Raw genomic sequence first — 19,250 nt, forward strand, 5'->3', positions numbered from 1 at the left:
ATTGATCATACAAATCAGATTAAAGGACCGTTGTGAAGAGAAGGTCACTTAAAATAACGTTGTTAGTCCCTTTAATGACTTTAAAAACATAAATATTAGAATGAATAAAATGAAGAACAGATATATTGAAAACTTTTAATAGTTTCCGACAAAGGAGACTACTGCACACATTTTCTTATATTTTAATTTTAACTTCTTGGAAATTAAAGTGTTTGTGCAAATTTTCTATTATTATTTTTGAGTTGTTTATGCATGTATACACAATGAAATCAAAAGTTAATAAATTTTTTTCAAATAATCTCAACTTTTGTATGTTTTTTATTTATTTTAAACGCTTGATCAGGATCTCGATATCTAATGTGCGTGAAGGATCAATGCTTGATCAGGAGCTCGATATCTAATGTGCGTGAAGGATCAATGCTTGATCCTTGAATTAGATTTATTCCTACAGGGTAAAACCCACCACAGTGTATCGAAGAAATACTAAATTATTCCGTAAATTACTAACTTCAGGTCACATTAAAAATAAATTAGTTTTCATCATTTTCACTTTCTTTAATTTACCAAATATTTTGGGTTTAATTAAATAGAATAAAAGTTTGCAAAAACAGTTTGCGGAAAAGATTTCTAAATTCGATTTAAAGGACTGAAAAGAATCGAAACCTTTTAGTAAAATTGTTTCTAAAAATTTTCATTTCTGTGGTTTCTCCAACCCCTTAAAACCCCAGTTTCTCTCAAAGCTTATTTTAAGGGAAGCAAATTCCTGAGCCTATTAGACAAAAATCTAGCTTTACAATAAAACATATAATTAGTGGGCTTTGTATACATGGTTTCAGTTTACCTACCCTCTCCCTTCACAGCAACACACAACCAGTAATGGTGGACACCTAGATTTCACCGAAATTTTATTGATTTTTTTAATCAATGATAACATTGAACGGTTGCTTATTTCTTCCCAGTCTGGTGCTAAAAATAGGTAGATTACTAAATGCACACCTGGTTCTAGATTTAGGTAGATTCCTGAAGTGGAGCCCATGAGAACTAGGTTATAAGTCGGAGACCCGGGTTACAATGTTCTTTTAATTGAGAATTTGATATAAAAGATGTCTATTCATAAACAACCATGCAATCCTTTATCAGCCGAACACAGGGTCACGTGGGGTTAAAGGGTCAGATCACAAAACCCGGGGGGTTTGGTTAAAGGGTAAATAGATAATGCACTGTACATGAAAGAACGAAATTAAGCAAAAGAAAAATTTTAAAAGATTTTTTTTATTCAAGTTCCAACTATTCTCTGAAAACGTTGAAACTTTCTACTTTCTACCTGGGAGCATCATATCTCTCCTGCAAATCTCCTATACATTCTGAACCTTCTACCTTCCGTGAACAATATCTCCAAGACACCTCCTACTATCAACCTTCGAAATCCTGGAACCTATGTTCCTCTTTTCTCCTGGGAACCTTCTTCTCTCAATCTTCTACCTCCTGGGAACGTCATATCTCTTGGAAACCTCCTATTCTGAAATATCTATCTCCTGGGAACCTCCTATTCTGTATTTTCTACCTCCTTGAAACATCATATATTTCCTGTATACCTCCTCTTCTCTACTTTTTATCTCCAGGAAACATCATATCTCCAAGGAACCTCTTACTCTCAACCTTCTACCTCCTTGGAACAATATCTCCTAAAAACCTCTTACTCTCTAGCTACCTTTTACCTCCTGGAAACCTCCTGGCTCCGTATACATCCTAGAACCCCTGTTCCTCCTACCTTCTCGAAACTTCCAACATGTAGGAACCAATACCTTTGGAAAACCTCCTTCCTTCCAGCTCCTAGGAACCTTCTACTTCCAGTAAACCTCTCATTTTCTAGAACCTCCTAGATGATTGGAACCTCATATAAACCTCCTACCACCTCCAACTTCTGGGAACCTCATATTAACCTCCGACCACCTCTAGCTCCTGGGAACCTCCTATACACCTCCTACCATTTCTAGCTCCTGGGAACCTCCTATAAACCTCCTACCACCTGTAGTTCCTGCGAACCTCCTATAAACCTCCTACCACCTCCAGCTTCTTTGAACCCATATTAAACTCCTACCACCTCTAGCTCCTGGAAACCTCCTATACACCTCCTACCACCTCTAGCTCCTGGGAACCTCCTATAAACCTCCCTCCACCTCTAGCTCCTGGAAACCTCCTATAAACCTTCCTCCACCTCTAGCTCCTGGGAACCTCCTATAAACCTCCCTCCACCTCTAGCTCCTGGGAACCTCCTATAAACCTTCCCCCACCTCTGGCTCCTGGGAACCACATATACACCTCCTACCACCTCTAGCTCCTGGGAACCTCCAATAAATCTTCTACCACCTCTAGCTACTGGGAACCTCCTATAAATCTCCTACCACCTCTAGCTCCTGAAATGAATACTGCTGAATCACTGAAGATAATGCTTGCACCCCGTCATCCTTGTAATGAGGTGATAATATATAGACAATAGAGTAGATGATTCTTCCAATCCTCTTAAATCCAGGCCCCCTCGACCCCCCCCCCCTCCACTCTTCCCCTTTCGTTGCCCCCCTGATCCTTCCCCTTCCCCTTTTCCTACCTTTCCCCCTTTCCCTTTCTTCCTCCTTATCCAATCTTCTCCAATCATTCCCCTTTTCCTTTTCTCCCTTCCCCCTTTTCCTTTCTATTCCCCTGTTTTCTACAAATAAACATTCTCTTTCTTTCACCCCCTTCCTTCTCCTTTCTTTTACCTTACATTTTTCTCCCTTCCCTTCCCCTTTCTCTCCTCTTTTAAATTATCAATTCCTTTCCTCCCTTCTATTTTCTAAATTCTCTATTTTACTTTTTGTCTTTCTTTTCCATTTCCACACTTTACATTATTTTCTTCATCCCCTTTCTAGTTTAACTAATCTCCACCTTGTTGCTATAATATACATATACATGTAAACAATATATTAATAGTTGAACATTTTTTGCCTGTAACATTGTAACTGTTATGTATATTTTTAGCAATAAAATATATTCTATTTACTTTATCTTATCCCCTCATCTACCATATATCTACATTATATTGCTTTCCTCCCTTCTTTCCCCACCTCTACTTTCTAAACTCTCTCTCTTACTTTTTCTCTCTGTTCCATTCCGCTACTTCACATTCCTTTTTTCCATTCTCTCTTTCCCTCCCTAGCTCATGTGCAGTAATTTATCTTCCTTTTTTCTCCATCTATTCCAACCATTCCATTTTTCTAAATATTTAACGCTTTCTCGTTTCCATTTTTCTAAATACTTAACACTTTCTCTTTTCCATTTTTCTAAATATTTAACGCTTTCTCTTTTCCATTTTTCTAAATATTTAACGCTTTCTCTTTTCCATTTCTCTAAATATTTAACGCTTTCTCTTTCCATTTCTCTAAATATTTAACGCTTTCTCTTTTCCATTTTTTCGTTGTTCTTTTCCATTAATGATACTATCTCTTTTCTATTTTTTTTCAATTTGAAAACCTAAATTTTTTTCTCACTTATTTCCGGCCTCCCTTTCCTTTTGGAGTTTGATGTTTTTTGGCCCTCTGTATCTTCTCTAAATATATTAAAATGTGGAGCAATGCTACAAAATAAAAATCTTTGACGTCTGTGGGCAAAGGTGTTTGGAATAAATAATGTCAAATTTAGCTGAATTCTCAGTTTTATGTTTATTTTGGTTGTTTGCCTAGAATCATGCAGACCTAAGCAAGTTATAGAGCAAACAAGGTCGAGGTTTAAAACATACATTTAAAACATTTTTCTGTAAAATAAAATAAAAAAGATTCTTCATAATTAAAAACTAAATAATCAATAGTAAATATAAAATTATTGCCTCTACCACCTCTTTTTAATAGGATGAAAAGTATGAGTTTATTTCATTATTTTACTTCAGACGAAAAGTCCTTTTTCGATTTATAAATGTTCGACAAAATGTTCTAGATTAATTTGTCATTTTTATCATCTCAAATACTTACTGAAACCAATCTCAGAACTGTTAAATTACAAATTTCGAAGTTATACTTATAAGAGCGTGCATTGTGAAAACTTTTGTTTATTTTTATACATGCGTATATATATATATATCTATATATATAGATCTAATTCTTAACCTGTTTCTTGCTTTTTCCCTTATAAAAATTTTAAAGTTAGAAATAATCATCATCATCATCATCAGGACGTAGACTGGACTGGTCCATTTGTAGAAATATAAAATAAAAAAATAGCAATGAAAGGAAACAATAATAAATGGAAAGTTTTTTTTTCATAACAAGGCATATAACATACAATTGAATTTTCACTGACATCAACGATTGAAAAAATGCTTACTTTAATTTATTACAATTACAATGATTTAAAAAATTGTACAAAAATTTATACAAAATTATATCATGAATTAAATTATTGCAATTATTTAAACCAATGTTATGTACAATGCTAATGTACATTGTACATAAACTGTCTATTAACAGTATCCGTCTGCTGCCTGTCCTTGAATCCAATCTAAGAACTTGGCAACCCTAGTATAAACACCAGGGAAATTTAACTCAGCACACCCGTTCATCTCTCCAGATCCAAAACCCCTGGAATAGAGATAATGAAATATAATTTTGTTAAATTCCTTTTTTTATTTAAACTTTATTTCAAGTTAATTTTCATCTATATAAGTTCTTTGATAGTCTGACTGTTTGTGTAGAATAAACGTCAAAACGGCTGAACCCATTAGGCCTAATTTACTGTGAAAAACTCACATGACCAGGAGGCTAGGGGTAGGTTTCTTGAAGATCAAATTTGAAATATTTTGACTAGGAAAAAATGTTGACGATTATTAGTTTTGAAAACAGAAATATCCTAAATGTTAGTAAGTTTGTTAGTCTTACAATAAATGGCAGCTTGAAGAGCAACAGTAATCTGCTAAAATTGTTACTGTTAAACAAGGTACGAAGTGTCCTGAAAACCTAATTTTCATAGATATTATTCATATTCATCTATAATTCAAAAATTGACCATAGTTTCATAGAAAAACATTTTTTTAAATAAAGATCTTGAATTTATTCTCAGAGTCTTGTGGTGACTTTTCTTTAAAAATTCTAAAAAGAATATTGTCCATCTCTGGCAGTTGAGCCAAAGTGCTATTGGATGTACTCTGAAAATTGTGAATGTGAATATGACAGGTTGTATTTCCATGTTACCTTAATGAGTAGTGTAATCTAAAACAGTATACCTAGAGACCACAGCCACCAGTGTAGGAACCCCATTGATCCATCTGTAAACTGGACCACCACTGTCACCATTACAGGAGTCTGATCCGGAGATATAATAACTATACGGGTATTTTCCATCATCATTGAGTCCTAAACAATATTTGTTTTTAAGAATGTCTATGGTTCTAACATGTTAGGTACTATCTTAAATGTGTAATTTCTCAAGCAGCAACTTCCTAAAGGCTAGGTTAGACCTTCTGATCTTCCTTACCACAGAAATTACACTTACAGTTCATTTAATTAAAGTATTAATTATCTTCCTTACCATAGAAATTTTGCTTACAGTCCCTTTAATTAATGTATTAATTATCTTTCTTACCATAGAAATTTTGCTTACACTCCCTTTAATTAAAGTATTAATTATCTTCCTTACCATAGAAATTTTGCTCTGTTCCAGCTAAATTATATGATTCTCCGGCTTTCTCCCAAACTTTTACAGTTGGGAAGGTTTTCTTCTTCCCAGCACACATTTCATTTTTCCCAACAAACTTGTAACTGCCTTTGGTAATAAGATCCTTGCAAACAGCCATAGGTAATACCTAAAACTACATGGTGTAGATTCATAAAGTTTTCTTGTGGCAAAAACAAGTTCAGCTACTAGGAATAAAAATGGTTTTAAAGGGACTGTAAGCATAATTTTAAGTGGCCCTCCATGCTAAGATGGCAATGCCAGGTTCAAATACAGTATCCTTGAAACCTTTATCTGATTGATAATGGGGAAGATTTTGTCGTTTTTCTCTGTTTAAAAGTGTTTAAATCTGATGATTCCTTCATGTTTTCCTGCAGAAGAAATGCGCGGGTACATTTTATAGAGAACCCACAATTGAAAATAAACAGTTCATACTTGATCTGACAAAGTTTACAGGTTACCGTTGTTAATAAGGGAATTCTCATATTTGCATTCTTCATTTTTTATTTCTGTAAATGTTACCTCTAGTCTTGTCTCCTGAAGCACTGTTGCCAATCTTTCAGTTGAATCTGAAAAAATGATATTTTAACATTTTATTGATTTAACCTAATTTAATTAAATCATCAATGGTTTTGCCTTTATGAAGTTTGCATGATGGTTGGCACCAGCCCCAGTTATCATCAAATTCATCATCTGTGTTAATACCCTAATATAAATCAATTTTATAACTTAGAACTTTTAAATGAACTAAGAAATTTAACTTTTATTTTTCATTGTTTTCTCTTCAGTAACACAATATTTCTTTTTTGAGGATTCACATTTTTTTCTTTCCTTTTTAAAATTTTATTATGAAATATTTTTGAGCATTGATAAACCATCCCTGGGGTCATATTAGGTCTTGCAAAATTTGGGCTAGATCAGCGCAGCTGTTCTGACATTTATTGGTTACAAACAAACAAACAAATAGTCAATCAAAATATATAGATGGTATCAGCTAAATTCGTTTCTCCCAGGGACTATGAGGTTTCATCGGTTTAATCTTTTCAATCTAAATTACAAAGAAAATACAATTGCTTATTTGGTAGAAAAAGTTTGATAGCTGATACATAAGCGATAAAAAACGTTTATATTTAACAAATAATCGCTTATTAGGCAGCAAAAGTTGAATATCTGCTAAATAAACCACAAAAATCATTTGTACTGAACAAAAAATCACTTATTTGGCAACAAAAGTTGTAGATAACTGCAATATAAGTGATTTTTATGATTTAGTAATTTAGTTTTGAGTGTATATCATAGCCCCTTAAGTGATGAATGACATGGAATACAAGTTAAGAGCATTGGTTTTTATGAATTTTATTCTGGGATCGAATTTGATTTATTTGATCTAGGTTGCTTTACTACCAACTGATGGTTCAAACTTGAATTACTGTTGTAAAAGGATTTGAACTGGTGGTAAGTAGTTCAGTGACATTTTGAATTCATTAAATCCGGCACTGGATTGTTCTTGATTAATTGAATATACCTGGCACCATCCATCCTCTCCCTTAGAGTAAGAATAGCATTGTATCTTTTTATCACCATCCTTTACAATAATACTAGTCCCAGGAGTTTCAGGATACTCATCCTTCATCGCTCTTAAAAAAGTTGATGCAATTTATACAATATATTTAATTGATTATTTATAACTATTTCCCTATAAATCATCCAAAGCACAGCGTTGGGCCATGGGTAGTCGTGGTTAAGTAAAATTTCTAATTTTCCCAAAAAGTACTTGTACACAATGTTATTGTCTTTTGATTTTTTCACAAAAGCTTTGCAAAGAAGGTAGTTATTTCATTTAATTGCCCTATGGGTTGGTAATGTTGGTCAAAAGGTTTTTAACAAATTATTACTTTCGGAAATCTTTGCACTGATCCACTTTAGAACTTGGACTTCTGGAGGTTGAACATCTCACATTGTCTTCCCCTTTGTAATTAAAGGGAAATTTACATTTCAAGTTTTTAACTGGACCAAACTCATCAGTTACACAATCAGCTGACATTCTACCCCATCCTGCTATATATATCTCCAGCTTACCTAAACAACATCAATTATATAAATTGGCAGGTCTAGATTTTTAAATTTGAAAGTCCATCATGCAATTAAACAAGAAAAATCTGTAAAAAAAGTCAAAAACCAAGGAAAAATATTTACAGATAAAAGAAAACAACAAAAAGAAAAAGTTCAAAAAGAGATGTAAAGCCTATGAGGTTTAAACTTTGATTTACACTTTTCTTAAATGGCTATTCTTACCCTCGCTAGTTACTGTATCAGACTTATCATCTGCAGTTGGTAAACAAATAGGTTCAAGTACATTAGGAACAAACACTATGTCTCGATCAAGTTTTACCAAAGCAATATCATATGTTAGCTAAAACATAAATATATCAATACTGAATATCAAATTTGGTTTTTTTTACATGGAATGTAAGTTTGATTTCAAATGACCCTCCATACCAAGATGGCAATGCCAGATTCACCATGGTACTTCTGGTACCCTTAATACTTCTAGTATTCTTATTATTCTTACATGCTTTTCCGCAAGTCACTTTTGAAGAGAAACCATAATTCTAAATAATCAGTTAAAAAAAATTATAAACATTAATATCTAATTTATACTTGATCAGACATAGAGTACAGTTTTGAATCTGGCATTGCCATCTTTGCATGGAGGGTTGCTTGAAAATATGCTTACTGTCCCTTTAAGTACTTAATCTTTACCTCTGCATATTGAGGATGGGATTTTATTTCTTCAATTCCATATTCATACTGGGGATTACCTGATGAAAAAATGGATTTTCAAGAACAAGACAGTTTGAGATTTATTAAATAAAAAAAAAAAAAATTTTTAAAGAGAGGTTTATTAGTTTTCCAAAAAAGGAAAAGAATCACCAACCTTTTACATCTGAGCTATCTATTTTGACAGGATTTTTGTTGATGCCAAGATATGCTAAACAATTTAAATTAGTTATATATTACACGAATATGGATGAATTAAAAGCAGTCATTAGGATCCGCAACATTTTGGCTTCATGGATCCTGATCCACAAAAATATATGGATACAGTAAATATCCAGGATCTGGATCTGGGTCTGGATCATTGTCAAGATGAAATGAATCATAAGCACTGATTAAAATTACTTAAAGTTACCTTTGAATTCTGCTTTAGCATCATATTGAGGTTTCCCCTCAATGCATTTTAAAGAGTGGCAGACACAATGTGCAGCAGTCAGCAAGTACCTTTAATATATCAATTTAACGGCCTGAAAATTTTGAAGCATTAAAATTTATATTTGTTAATTTTTTCCAACATTAAAAAACTATTGGCAAAATTTGAATTATCAGCAAAATTCTAATTCTTTCGAACTCCCCATCTGCAAGCTTATCAGTCATAAGAGACACTTAAATTTTCATTGGAGTCTTCCAGATTTGCATTGAGGACACCAAGATTACCATTGGAGACCCTCATATATTTATTGGAGATCCCAACATTTTCATAGCAGACCCCTTTGAGCTTGGAGTCTCATCTTGGGGCTCCAGTTAAAAGTGTCACTCTTCAATGAATATGTGGGAGTATCTATAAATGAGATAGGATTCTAAAGATGATGATTTCTTCTGACAAAATCAATTTTTTGTAAGCGTCATCAGACTAATGCAACGCAAGAGGGAAAATGACCTGGTATTCTTTAAACATAAAAATGTTATTAGCTTATTTACCTTTTATTGATTACTGTTGCTCCACAAAGTTCTTGAGACTTGACAACCCAGAGCTTAGCAATCCAGGGTTTGTTTTTACTCACATCATATCCACCAACTATTCTGTAGTCAGTACTAGCTAAACATAGGTAGATTAGTGCAAACTTATAACAAGCAAAAATTGTTTACCATAGGTAATATTTTTAAACATGTAAGGGCATTATCTATTATTAATTTATGACACAAATCTTCCGTCTGGACCATACATTGTTCTGAACTTTTTTTCTCTTTTGAAGAACAAAATAAATTTTTGATTCCTGTAGATATATTTTAACTCATTTTTAAATACACTCCTACTTTTCATAATGTGCGTACATATATCTTTTAAAAGAGATTTTTTGTCCCCAGGACATGATTGGGTTGTTACGTTCAAATCTCAGAATTTTTTTATAGTGAAAGTTTGGTGTTGTCTGGGTTTATATTGATCTACCAGGGATGGTAATCTGGCAGCACATTCCTCCATCCATGCTTCATTCATACTGAGAAGAGGGTCCACAAGATTTCAGCTGCCTAAGGGCTTCTTAGGCCTGATAATAATAGAATGTAGGAATTCTTCTGATATACTGAATTGAGGCCTGGGTGCCATATAGATAGGAAACATCACACTCATTGCTTCCTTTGGTGTGTAAGACCGGATTGGATACCCCCAGGTACCTATAGCTGGCAACCGTAGACTCTCCCAGCTTGTCAACCATTTCTCTCTTCTTCATCATTCACTTGGATCAATCCATATAAAGTTTCTTTTCTGTTGAGTAGAAAGCATGCACCCTTTTGCTGCGAGAGTTGTTGACAGCCGCCCCTCCGTCCTTCTACATCCGTCTTAATCAGATGTCAGCTTCAGATGTTTTTTGAAATCACAAGTTTGTTTGGAATACAGGAAATAAACCTGTGAACACCAATCTAAACACAAATCCAGTTACTAGCTGTGCTCAACTTTAGTGATCTAACAAGAAATGGTGTCACACACTCTACACCTCACCCCATTACTCTACCCCATAACCTATCCCAGAAAAATGGCAATTATGGTTAAAGTTGGGGGTTGGCCTACAGATTACAGACATAAAATCACAATAAAATTCCAACATTTTCAGCATTAACACATGAACATACTTACATCCACTTGAAGCTATGGATTCACTTAATTCATTCTCTGAACTAGTTGAATTTGTTTCAGTTGTAGAATTAGTTTCACTACGTTTAAAGCGTCTTCTTCCTCTTGCTTCAAATTCTGCATTAATTTCAGGCTAAACAACATCAGCTGATTTGTAATTTTAATACTGCTTCAACTAATTGTAATTAAATCCATAATGTGTTTTTTTTCTCAATTTATCTATTAATATCATCATTTGTTTGAAAAAACAAAATAAACTCACTTGAGCCATTGAACATTGACACATTTGCTTTGTCAACTCGTTTTCAGCCATTACACTAAAAACATACTGAATAGAAAATAATTTTCGAAAATTAAATAATACATTTTTTCACCCTAAATTAATGTTAATAAAGCAATAAACTTGGTCTTAGAAAGCTGTAAAAAGTCTCTTATTCATAAACTTTAAAATGTCAAACAAACATTAAAAATTAAAGATTTCTTGGGATCCTTTGCTCAAATTACTAACCTTGAAAACATTGAAAGATTGAGTAAAAAACAAATGAAATGAATCCAAGCATCAAACTTCATTTTAGTTTTAAATCTGATGATATTGTTGTGGTGTAGAGTTTCCGTTTTTAACTAAATGCTTCAATATAACAATTAGTAGGGTGTATACTTGATTTACATGTGTAGTACAAGCATTTTTTTAAAATTTGGTATATCATCATTTTTAATGTATTTGGTTGTTTTTTAATTTTAGGGATTCTATTAAAGGGAATGTTTGCAAAAATGAAAGGGGGCAAAGGCTTACACCAAATTATATTCAATGGTGATTGCTACTATTCTTACTTCTATCTGTTATGTCTATAAGGAGAAAATTGTTAAAAACACTCATACCGAAGAACGTAGCGTCAATACAAATTTAAAAGTTGCAATATTCAACTCGGATCGTAAAAAAATCGATTTTATTCCAAACATATCATTCAGAAATTACAACCATTTTTCATGACATTGCATTCATATATAGTTGATTTTTTAAAGTCAGTGAATCAATAATTTGTGAACTTGGGAATCTAAATAAGGTGGCTTTTTTAAATGAAGTTTAAAGATAAAAAAATTAATTTTCCGTTAAATTTTAACTTTTAGCCCTTTGAAATTTGTGAACATCAAAGAGGAATTAGTTTACTGATAATAGGGCAATTTTAAATGGCTTTTTAAAGAGTCTTTTAGATAAATATGACATTTATCTGAATTAACTTTGTTGTGTAACTTGATCTTCAAAACAAAATAAAAAATTAGGCTTTTGGAATGATTAACCATGTAAATGAGCTTAAATGAATTGAACACTTAAATTTTAAATCTTTCAAACATTAAGGGGTTTGGCTTGCAGGATTGAGACTCCAAAAAAAACCTGAGAAGTTTACGATATTTCAAAAGTGTGTGCTTTTTAAAGATGCTAAATTATTATCTAACATTTATTCTCAATTATATCTTCTGTCAGAGTGATCTTTTTGGCACAATATTATAAAAGCATATTTTAAAAAACTAAAGTTTTAATTAATGTTAGATTGTGTAAGATTTTATTGAGACTCCTAAAAGCCAAAAAACCATAAATGTTTAGAAAACACTATTCAAGGCAACTTGTACCATTCAAAATAAAACACCACAGCAAATTTAAAATGCTTACAACTGTGATATTGATAGTTGTCCACTGTACAGTCATTTAAAATCATAGAGAACATTAAGAACAAAAAATATCCAAAGTTTTTTTTAAAGAAATTTATCACATTGATTTTAACCATATCTGGTAATTTTTACAGTTAAAGGGACTGTCAGCATAATTTCAAGTGACCAGATCCGTGCAAAGATGCCAATTTCTGACTTAAACCCTTAAACTTTAATCTAAAGAAACTGTAGTTTCTATTTCTGATAATTTCCCCATTTCTTCTTATAAGTATAGGAAATGTGCAAATGACTTTTACAGAGAAATGAAAATAAACAGTTTAAATAGACAAAACATGGATATCTTATTCAAACTTGTACATCAGGCATCATTGCTTTCTTTGCATGGAGGGACACTTTAAATTAAGCATAAAGGCTTTTTAAGACGTAAAAAACACATTAAAATTGCTAACAATATCCATCACAATTGCTAACAATATCCATTATAATTGCTAACAATATTCATCATAATTGCTAACAATATCCATCAGCTGCTGCAGCTTGTATCCAATCTAAGAACTTGGCAACCCTAGTATAAACACCGGGGAAGTTTAACTCAGCACACCCATCCATATTTCCAGACCCAAATCCCCTAAAAAGCACATTTTTTTACATTTTTTTTCTGTTACAGAAAATCTATAATATTACTTTTAAGAAGTAATGCCATTCTTGGGCAATAACTTTGATCAATTCTAAGTCTACTTTAATTAAGGATATTTGAGTGCTGTGTAGAATCATCATCTGATCAGTGCATGTTTTACATTAACTAACAAAATTTGAAACTAATTAACACTGAAAAATCTGATTCATGATTAAAACTATCACTTTTTTGTTGAATCAAATTCTTAATGTATACCTAGAGACCACAGCCACCAGTATAGGAACCCCATTGATCCATCTGTAAACTGGACCACCACTGTCACCATTACAGGAGTCTGATCCGGAGATATAATAACTATACGGGTATTTTCCATCATCATTGAGTCCTAAAGAGCACAATCAAATCAAATACTGTTGGAGAACATTAAGGAAGTGAAATTCATGAATTTGAACTGCCTGCCCCTGGTTCGAATTTGAATCACCAATTCAAATCCTTTCTTAATCTTTAACTTTGAATAGGTGGTTCAAATTTGAACCAACAGTGTATAGCTTAGCGATGTAGTTCAAATTCATAAAATTTGGTCCCAGATTCTTTATAAGGTTTCTTTTTTATCAGGAACAGCAATCAGTTTGCAAATGTAGTTACCAAAGAAGTTCCGTTCAGTTCCCCTAAATGTAAATGATGTTCCAATTTTCTCCCAAACTTTGACTGGAGGAAAAGTTTTCTTCTTTCCGGCACACATTTCATTCATCCCAACAAACTTATAGTTTCCTCTGGTTATAAGGTCCTTACAAACACCCATTGGTAAAATCTGAAATGAAAGGTTACATCATATTTTTAACCCCCTGATAAAATACCCAAGCCAATATGGGCTATTTTACCCCAATTATTATAAGAAAAATGACCTTCTTTCTAGGACATTTTTTTTTATCTAGAACTCATATACAGGAAGCTTTAGGAAATTTTACTTACCAAGGGTTCCCAAGACCAATTTTGCTTAGACCATGAAAAAATTGCTTTAGGTTAAGTAAATTTTCAAATTACCCCAAAAATATATCACACAACTCAATTTTACCTTATTGTCCCAAGGGACAGATGGGTAACTTAACATCTAGCTGTTTGGGGAATCATTTTTCTGTAATGTTGGTGATAAGTCACTAAAAAGCAAATACCTGTAATCTTGTCTCTTGAAGTATTTTAGGTAATCTCATAGTAGAATCTAGACAGGATCAAGTTTCTTGTAAAAATTTAGAAAAAAACTTAATAATTTACCCTTATGTAGGGAACATGAGTGTTGGCACCATCCCCAGTTATCATCAAATTGATCATCAGTTGCAATTCCCTGCAATTTTTTAATCAAATCAAAATATTTGAATAATTTATTATTTATTTTTCAAGTTTGTTCAAACGAATGATTTAGAAATTTCTCTTTAGGTCAGACTGATCAATAAAATGCAAACGATCATTAACAATCCAATCCACTTCCTTCATCCACTGTAAATTTTTCTGAATGACGCCATCCCTTGCGAAAAATTTTATGTATTCACGAAAACCATGGCCATCTGTATTCCTACCTGACACCAGCCAGAATCTCCTATAGAGAATGAAAAACAGCGAGTTTTCCTTGTTCCTTCTAATATAACAATACTGGAACCAAGGGATTCTGGATATTCAGCAGCCATGGCTCTAAAAATTGACTATATTTTATGATTAACGAAACAACTTGTTAACTGAGAATATCTTAACTCTCAAATCTAAATCCTTAGTTTTGGAAATATTAAACCCCTAATGATTAATTTTTAAATATTTTTAATCTTTTAAACAGAAAATTGCAAGAGCTCTAAGATATTTATATGTACTAAATAAGAGTGTTATTTGATAAAATACCAATTCTTTATAAAAAAAGCAGAATAGATAACCTACCACTTATGCCTTTTATGCAAAGAAAGAGAACAAAACTCTAAAATAACTCTTTTGTGATATTTGAAAACTTTAGTAATATGAATCATCTAGCTGAAGTGTTGCCCGTGGAATTTTAAAACAGTTTTGATTTTAAAAAAGTCAATTTTTGAAAAAAAAGATTTTTGGAGAAAAAGAAATCAAAATATTTGTTTAGCCTTTGTTACCCTGGACCTAAAAAAATGACAGCCATTTGGTTCAGCTGTTTGGCCAGCTATAGTTGACATTTATATATATATATATATGATTTAAGAGCTTTATTATACAGATGATTGATCTTGTTTGTATAAATCTTACTGTCTAAAGTCATTGCAAAGTTGTAATTGTGAACTTGGACTCCTGGAGTTAGAACATCCAAAATTCTCATATCCTCTATAGTTAAATGGAAACATGCACTTCAGGTTTCTAACTGGACCATATTCATTGGTAGTGCAATCTGATGACATTCGGCCCCAGCCAGCAATGTATACCTCCAAGTTCTCTAGAAAGGAACTGATTGTTTGTTAGATCAGATAATCTAAGTTTGAAATATCTAAGCTTTATTCCATTAGGTTGCAAAGATCTATGGATTAGAAAATTTGAGTTTTGGCAAAAAGTCAGTTCCTTTAGAAGGTTTTAGGTTACCAACTCAGCATTTATATTTAGAGTCAAGTATATTTCTTTTCTGACAGTAGCATAAATTATATCCTGGAATTCAGAGCCAAATTTCTCAACTTTGTTTTAGATTGAAAGAAATTAAGTCTTTACCATAAACTCTGATTTTCTAATCAGTATCTTTTCTAAGATATTTCAAACTTTGAATTAAGCTAAATATTGAAGGTTTACACCATCTTGTTGTGAATAATTAGAAATTCTAATTTGTTGGAAAGACTTATTTTTCTTTGAACTCGATTGCTCAATTGACAAATTTAAATATCTGAGTAATGGAACGGATTTTTTAATACCACTACTTTATTGTGGATTAAAAGAACTAAATATCGTTTAAGCTCCTATTCCTATGGCAGTGTCACAAGTTCAAGGTATATAAGTTCCAAAACGCAATTTGGCCCATTTTCAATTCTGAGTGTTAGAAATGTTAGAAAATAATTTTATAATGGGAATTGTTGTCCTTGTCTTTCAGAATAAAATGATAATTATAGTTTTTACTGACTTTAACTTTAGAAATAGGCTGGGATCCTGAAACCCCAATCTTTCAATTTGTGCTCAATTTTAACACTTAGTGTTAGAAATAGATCATGAAGCTGTTTTGTAACAAAAATCCCCTGAAGTTCCAGAATCATAATATTTACCTTCTCCTTCTACAATATCAGATCTATCATCAGCTAGAGGTAAACAGATGGATTCCAAAACTCCAGGAATAAATTGTATATCTCTATCCAGTTTTACCAGAGCAATATCAAAAGTCATCTAGCATTTTAAAATGTCAAATAACAAATTTGGAGACTGTTTCTACTCTAAAGGGGTGCTTTAAGGTTTTCCTCCCATGGGCATTGAGAATCCCTCTAAGTGTTTATACAAGTAGGAAATATTAAATGAAAGGAAAACTTTTGTTTTATTCTTTTATGAAAATACTAAAAAAAGTAAATTGAAAAAAATCATCTAGCAATAGCATTGCTTGAAAATTAATCATTGATTTTGGCCAAAAGATCTGTCTTAAATGAAAATAAGAGTAAATTTTGAATTATGATCACCAGAGCGTATTCTGGATGAGATTTAATCTCCAAGACACCATACTCATATCGAGGATTACCTTGAAATTATGCTTTTATTAATTTAACATTTTATTCTAAATAATGTAAATAGTACTTTACAAACCTCTGAGGTCTGAACTATCAATTTGAACAACATTTCCGTTTATACCCAGGTATGCTAGGAAAAAGATAGATTTCAATTTAAGCTATGTAACACTTAAATTTTTAAAAGGAATTGAATCTTGACCACAAACTCTGATTTTCTAATATCTATATTTTTGCAATACAATTTTGTAGACCTTAGATATTTCAAACAATGAATTCTGATTTCTGATAGATCAAATAATCTGAGTTTGAAATATCAAAGTTTACACCATCAGGTTGCAAAGATATATGTATTGTACAATTTTTAATTTGTGGCAAATACTTAATTCTTTTACCTTTAAATTCCACTTTTGGATTGTATTGAGGAACTCCTTTAATACATTGTAGAACATTGCAGGTACAATGTGCTGCTGTTAACAGATACCTTAATTACATCAGATGTTGGGATTATAGAATCTATCTATATACATTACTTGTCTTAAACATCTGAACTGGTCAAGCCAAAAATACTTTAAGGCAACTCACATGACCCCAGGGAAGGTTTATAACTGGTCAAATTAAAAAAATTTTCCCTCACAAAAAGTTAAAAAAAATTATTTCTGAAAATGCACAGATTATAACAAAACAAAACTTTGTGAAATTATGATAATAGTTTAAAGTAGTGCATTTCTGAGTTCTAATCGCCCTGAATGCCATGTAAAATTTAGAAAAATTCACTAACTGTAAAAACATACCTTTTATTAATAATTGTAGATCCACATAGCATTTCAAATCTGATGAGCCAGAGTTTAGCTATCCAGGGTTTATTTTTACTCACATCATAACCACCAACAATTCGGTAATCAACTTCATCTATGCAGACTGTTATTAATTGTTTAGAATTGTTTTCGAAAAAAAATAAGAAACTTCAAAGATTTTAAAACTGTATCAAAGCTTCTTTTATGTAACTTTGCAATATCTTTGTCCTGAAAAAAAGGAAAAACAATCATGACATCCCCTTAGTTTTTGAATCGTTTTTTCTTACAAATATCTTCTGTTAGGGTCAAAATTCAAAATTGTTTATGTTAAACAATTGTTTTGAATAAAAAATAAAAAAACGTTTGCTTTTCTTACATTATGCCAAATTTCGACCTTGAAAGAAAACATAGACAAAAAACTACCCAAAAAACAAACCAACTGAAGGCAAATCACAATTTGATTATATTGAACATAGAAACATAAATGAAAAATACCTCCAATGGTAGAGTTTGTGTCTCGCTTGCGACGTTTCCTACCTCTGGCTTCAAAAGCAGCATTAATTTCAGGCTAAAAGTGTCCAATTAAGGGTACTGTAAGCGTAATTTCAAGTAATCCTCCATGCAAAGATGGCAATGCCTGTTTCTACATAACAATTCCCATAAAACTTTGTCTGATTAGTAAAAATTAGATATCAACAGTTTGTAATTTTGTAAACTGATTATTTTAAGTTGTGGTTTCTCTACAGTCTACATAAGTGACTTGCGCATTTCTACCATGCAGGAAAACAATTAAACATTTTTAAGACTAGAAAAACAACAATATCTTCCACATTAATGATCAATGTTTAAATGTTTAAGGGTGTGAATCCGGCACTGCCATTTTTGCATGGATGGTGACTTGAAATTAATCGTACAGTCCTTTTAATATAATAAAATTAGTGCCATATTCTAATAAAATCATAAAAATACTAACTTCAACTTTAGAGCACGGGCACATTTGCTTAACTAGTTCATTTTCAGCAAACACACTAAAAAAGTGTGTGATTAGGTTTAAATTATTGATAAAATTTTGAGAAAATTGATGTCAAGTTGCACTTTCATCACTGTAAACTCCGGTTCATTTCAAGTACCGGGCCGACCATTAACCAGCTAGAGCTGTACAGTACACATACAGACAATAAAAACAAATCATGACAGTACAACAAATGGATCAGACCATTCTAGGGAGATGCAAGTGTCATGATTCCTGAACTGATTTGCTATTATTTTGGACCATTAAATCTTTTTTGTTTTTTTCTTGAAAGTAACAAATCAATACAATATGTAAAAGCAATCTTAAAAAACTGCTCAAAAATGTATTTACCTATTTAGAGCACAAAGCAAAGGGACCGAAATCCAGAAAGACAGTATCATCCTTTTGTCCAATAGGATAAAATTGATCTGGTGTAATGTTACTACTGTCAATAAGATGTTTTGAAATCTATTAGTCAAGAAGGGTCTAGATATATACTAGATAAATCAGTCATCATTTGTTTTGTTTTCATCAAGTTTTTGTAATTAACACTTTTTAGCATATTTAGTGCAGTATTGGAGAGGGGTTGTAAAAATTTAAAATGTGGTTTCTATCCGTTTTATTAAACTCCAAATGTTTTAGATTCATTTTTTTCAATATTGTTGAATTTTTAAATGTTTCTTTGTTTTTTTTTGTTCTAAATGCATAAAATATTATAGCATACTTCCTTATAAAAACTAATATGCATTTATTGTTTTATTGATTATTATATGCAATATTACTGATCCACATCAAAGGATATACCTGAGACAAGTCATTCAAACAAGCAACT

General features: G+C 32.0%; 2 protein-coding genes across 2 annotated transcripts; both read right to left on the bottom strand.

Moving 5' to 3' along the window:
* Positions 1-4,340: 4,340 nt before the first annotated feature.
* On the bottom strand, positions 4,341-11,235 carry LOC111708803 (uncharacterized). The gene is made up of 15 exons (XM_023482295.1): positions 11,118-11,235; positions 10,872-10,926; positions 10,613-10,742; positions 9,460-9,577; positions 8,894-8,982; positions 8,639-8,692; positions 8,464-8,522; positions 7,996-8,113; positions 7,596-7,779; positions 7,226-7,337; positions 6,337-6,406; positions 6,223-6,269; positions 5,665-5,830; positions 5,252-5,381; positions 4,341-4,610 (listed from the first exon to the last, which is right to left on the bottom strand). Exons 1-15 carry the CDS (start codon positions 11,177-11,179, stop codon positions 4,493-4,495), a joined length of 1,512 nt encoding a protein of 503 aa, XP_023338063.1. The 5' UTR covers positions 11,180-11,235; the 3' UTR covers positions 4,341-4,492.
* A 919-nt stretch (positions 11,236-12,154) lies between these two features.
* On the bottom strand, positions 12,155-19,060 carry LOC111708804 (uncharacterized). The gene is made up of 15 exons (XM_023482296.1): positions 18,770-19,060; positions 18,380-18,434; positions 17,902-17,974; positions 17,404-17,521; positions 17,005-17,093; positions 16,689-16,742; positions 16,565-16,623; positions 16,163-16,280; positions 15,171-15,354; positions 14,489-14,600; positions 14,187-14,256; positions 14,087-14,133; positions 13,560-13,725; positions 13,170-13,299; positions 12,155-12,905 (listed from the first exon to the last, which is right to left on the bottom strand). Exons 1-15 carry the CDS (start codon positions 18,817-18,819, stop codon positions 12,788-12,790), a joined length of 1,443 nt encoding a protein of 480 aa, XP_023338064.1. The 5' UTR covers positions 18,820-19,060; the 3' UTR covers positions 12,155-12,787.
* Between the last annotated feature and the right edge of the window lie 190 nt (positions 19,061-19,250).

Source organism: Eurytemora carolleeae, unplaced genomic scaffold, assembly GCF_000591075.1.
Source record: "Eurytemora carolleeae unplaced genomic scaffold, Eaff_2.0 scaffold687, whole genome shotgun sequence".
NCBI lineage: Eukaryota > Metazoa > Arthropoda > Copepoda > Calanoida > Temoridae > Eurytemora > Eurytemora carolleeae.

Coding starts and splice junctions, on each gene's coding strand:
- LOC111708804 (XM_023482296.1), bottom strand. CDS start 18,819: ATGATACTGTCTTTCTGGATTTCGGTCCCTTTGCTTTGTGCTCTAAAT. Junction 17,522..17,901: donor CACAAACTCTACCATTGGAG/GTATTTTTCATT, acceptor CAGTCTGCATAG/ATGAAGTTGATTACCGAATT. Junction 15,355..16,162: donor TGATATTGTAGAAGGAGAAG/GTAAATATTATG, acceptor GTTCCTTTCTAG/AGAACTTGGAGGTATACATT.
- LOC111708803 (XM_023482295.1), bottom strand. CDS start 11,179: ATGAAGTTTGATGCTTGGATTCATTTCATTTGTTTTTTACTCAATCTT. Junction 10,927..11,117: donor AATCTTTCAATGTTTTCAAG/GTTAGTAATTTG, acceptor GTATGTTTTTAG/TGTAATGGCTGAAAACGAGT. Junction 5,831..6,222: donor TTCAGGAGACAAGACTAGAG/GTAACATTTACA, acceptor ATGTAGTTTTAG/GTATTACCTATGGCTGTTTG.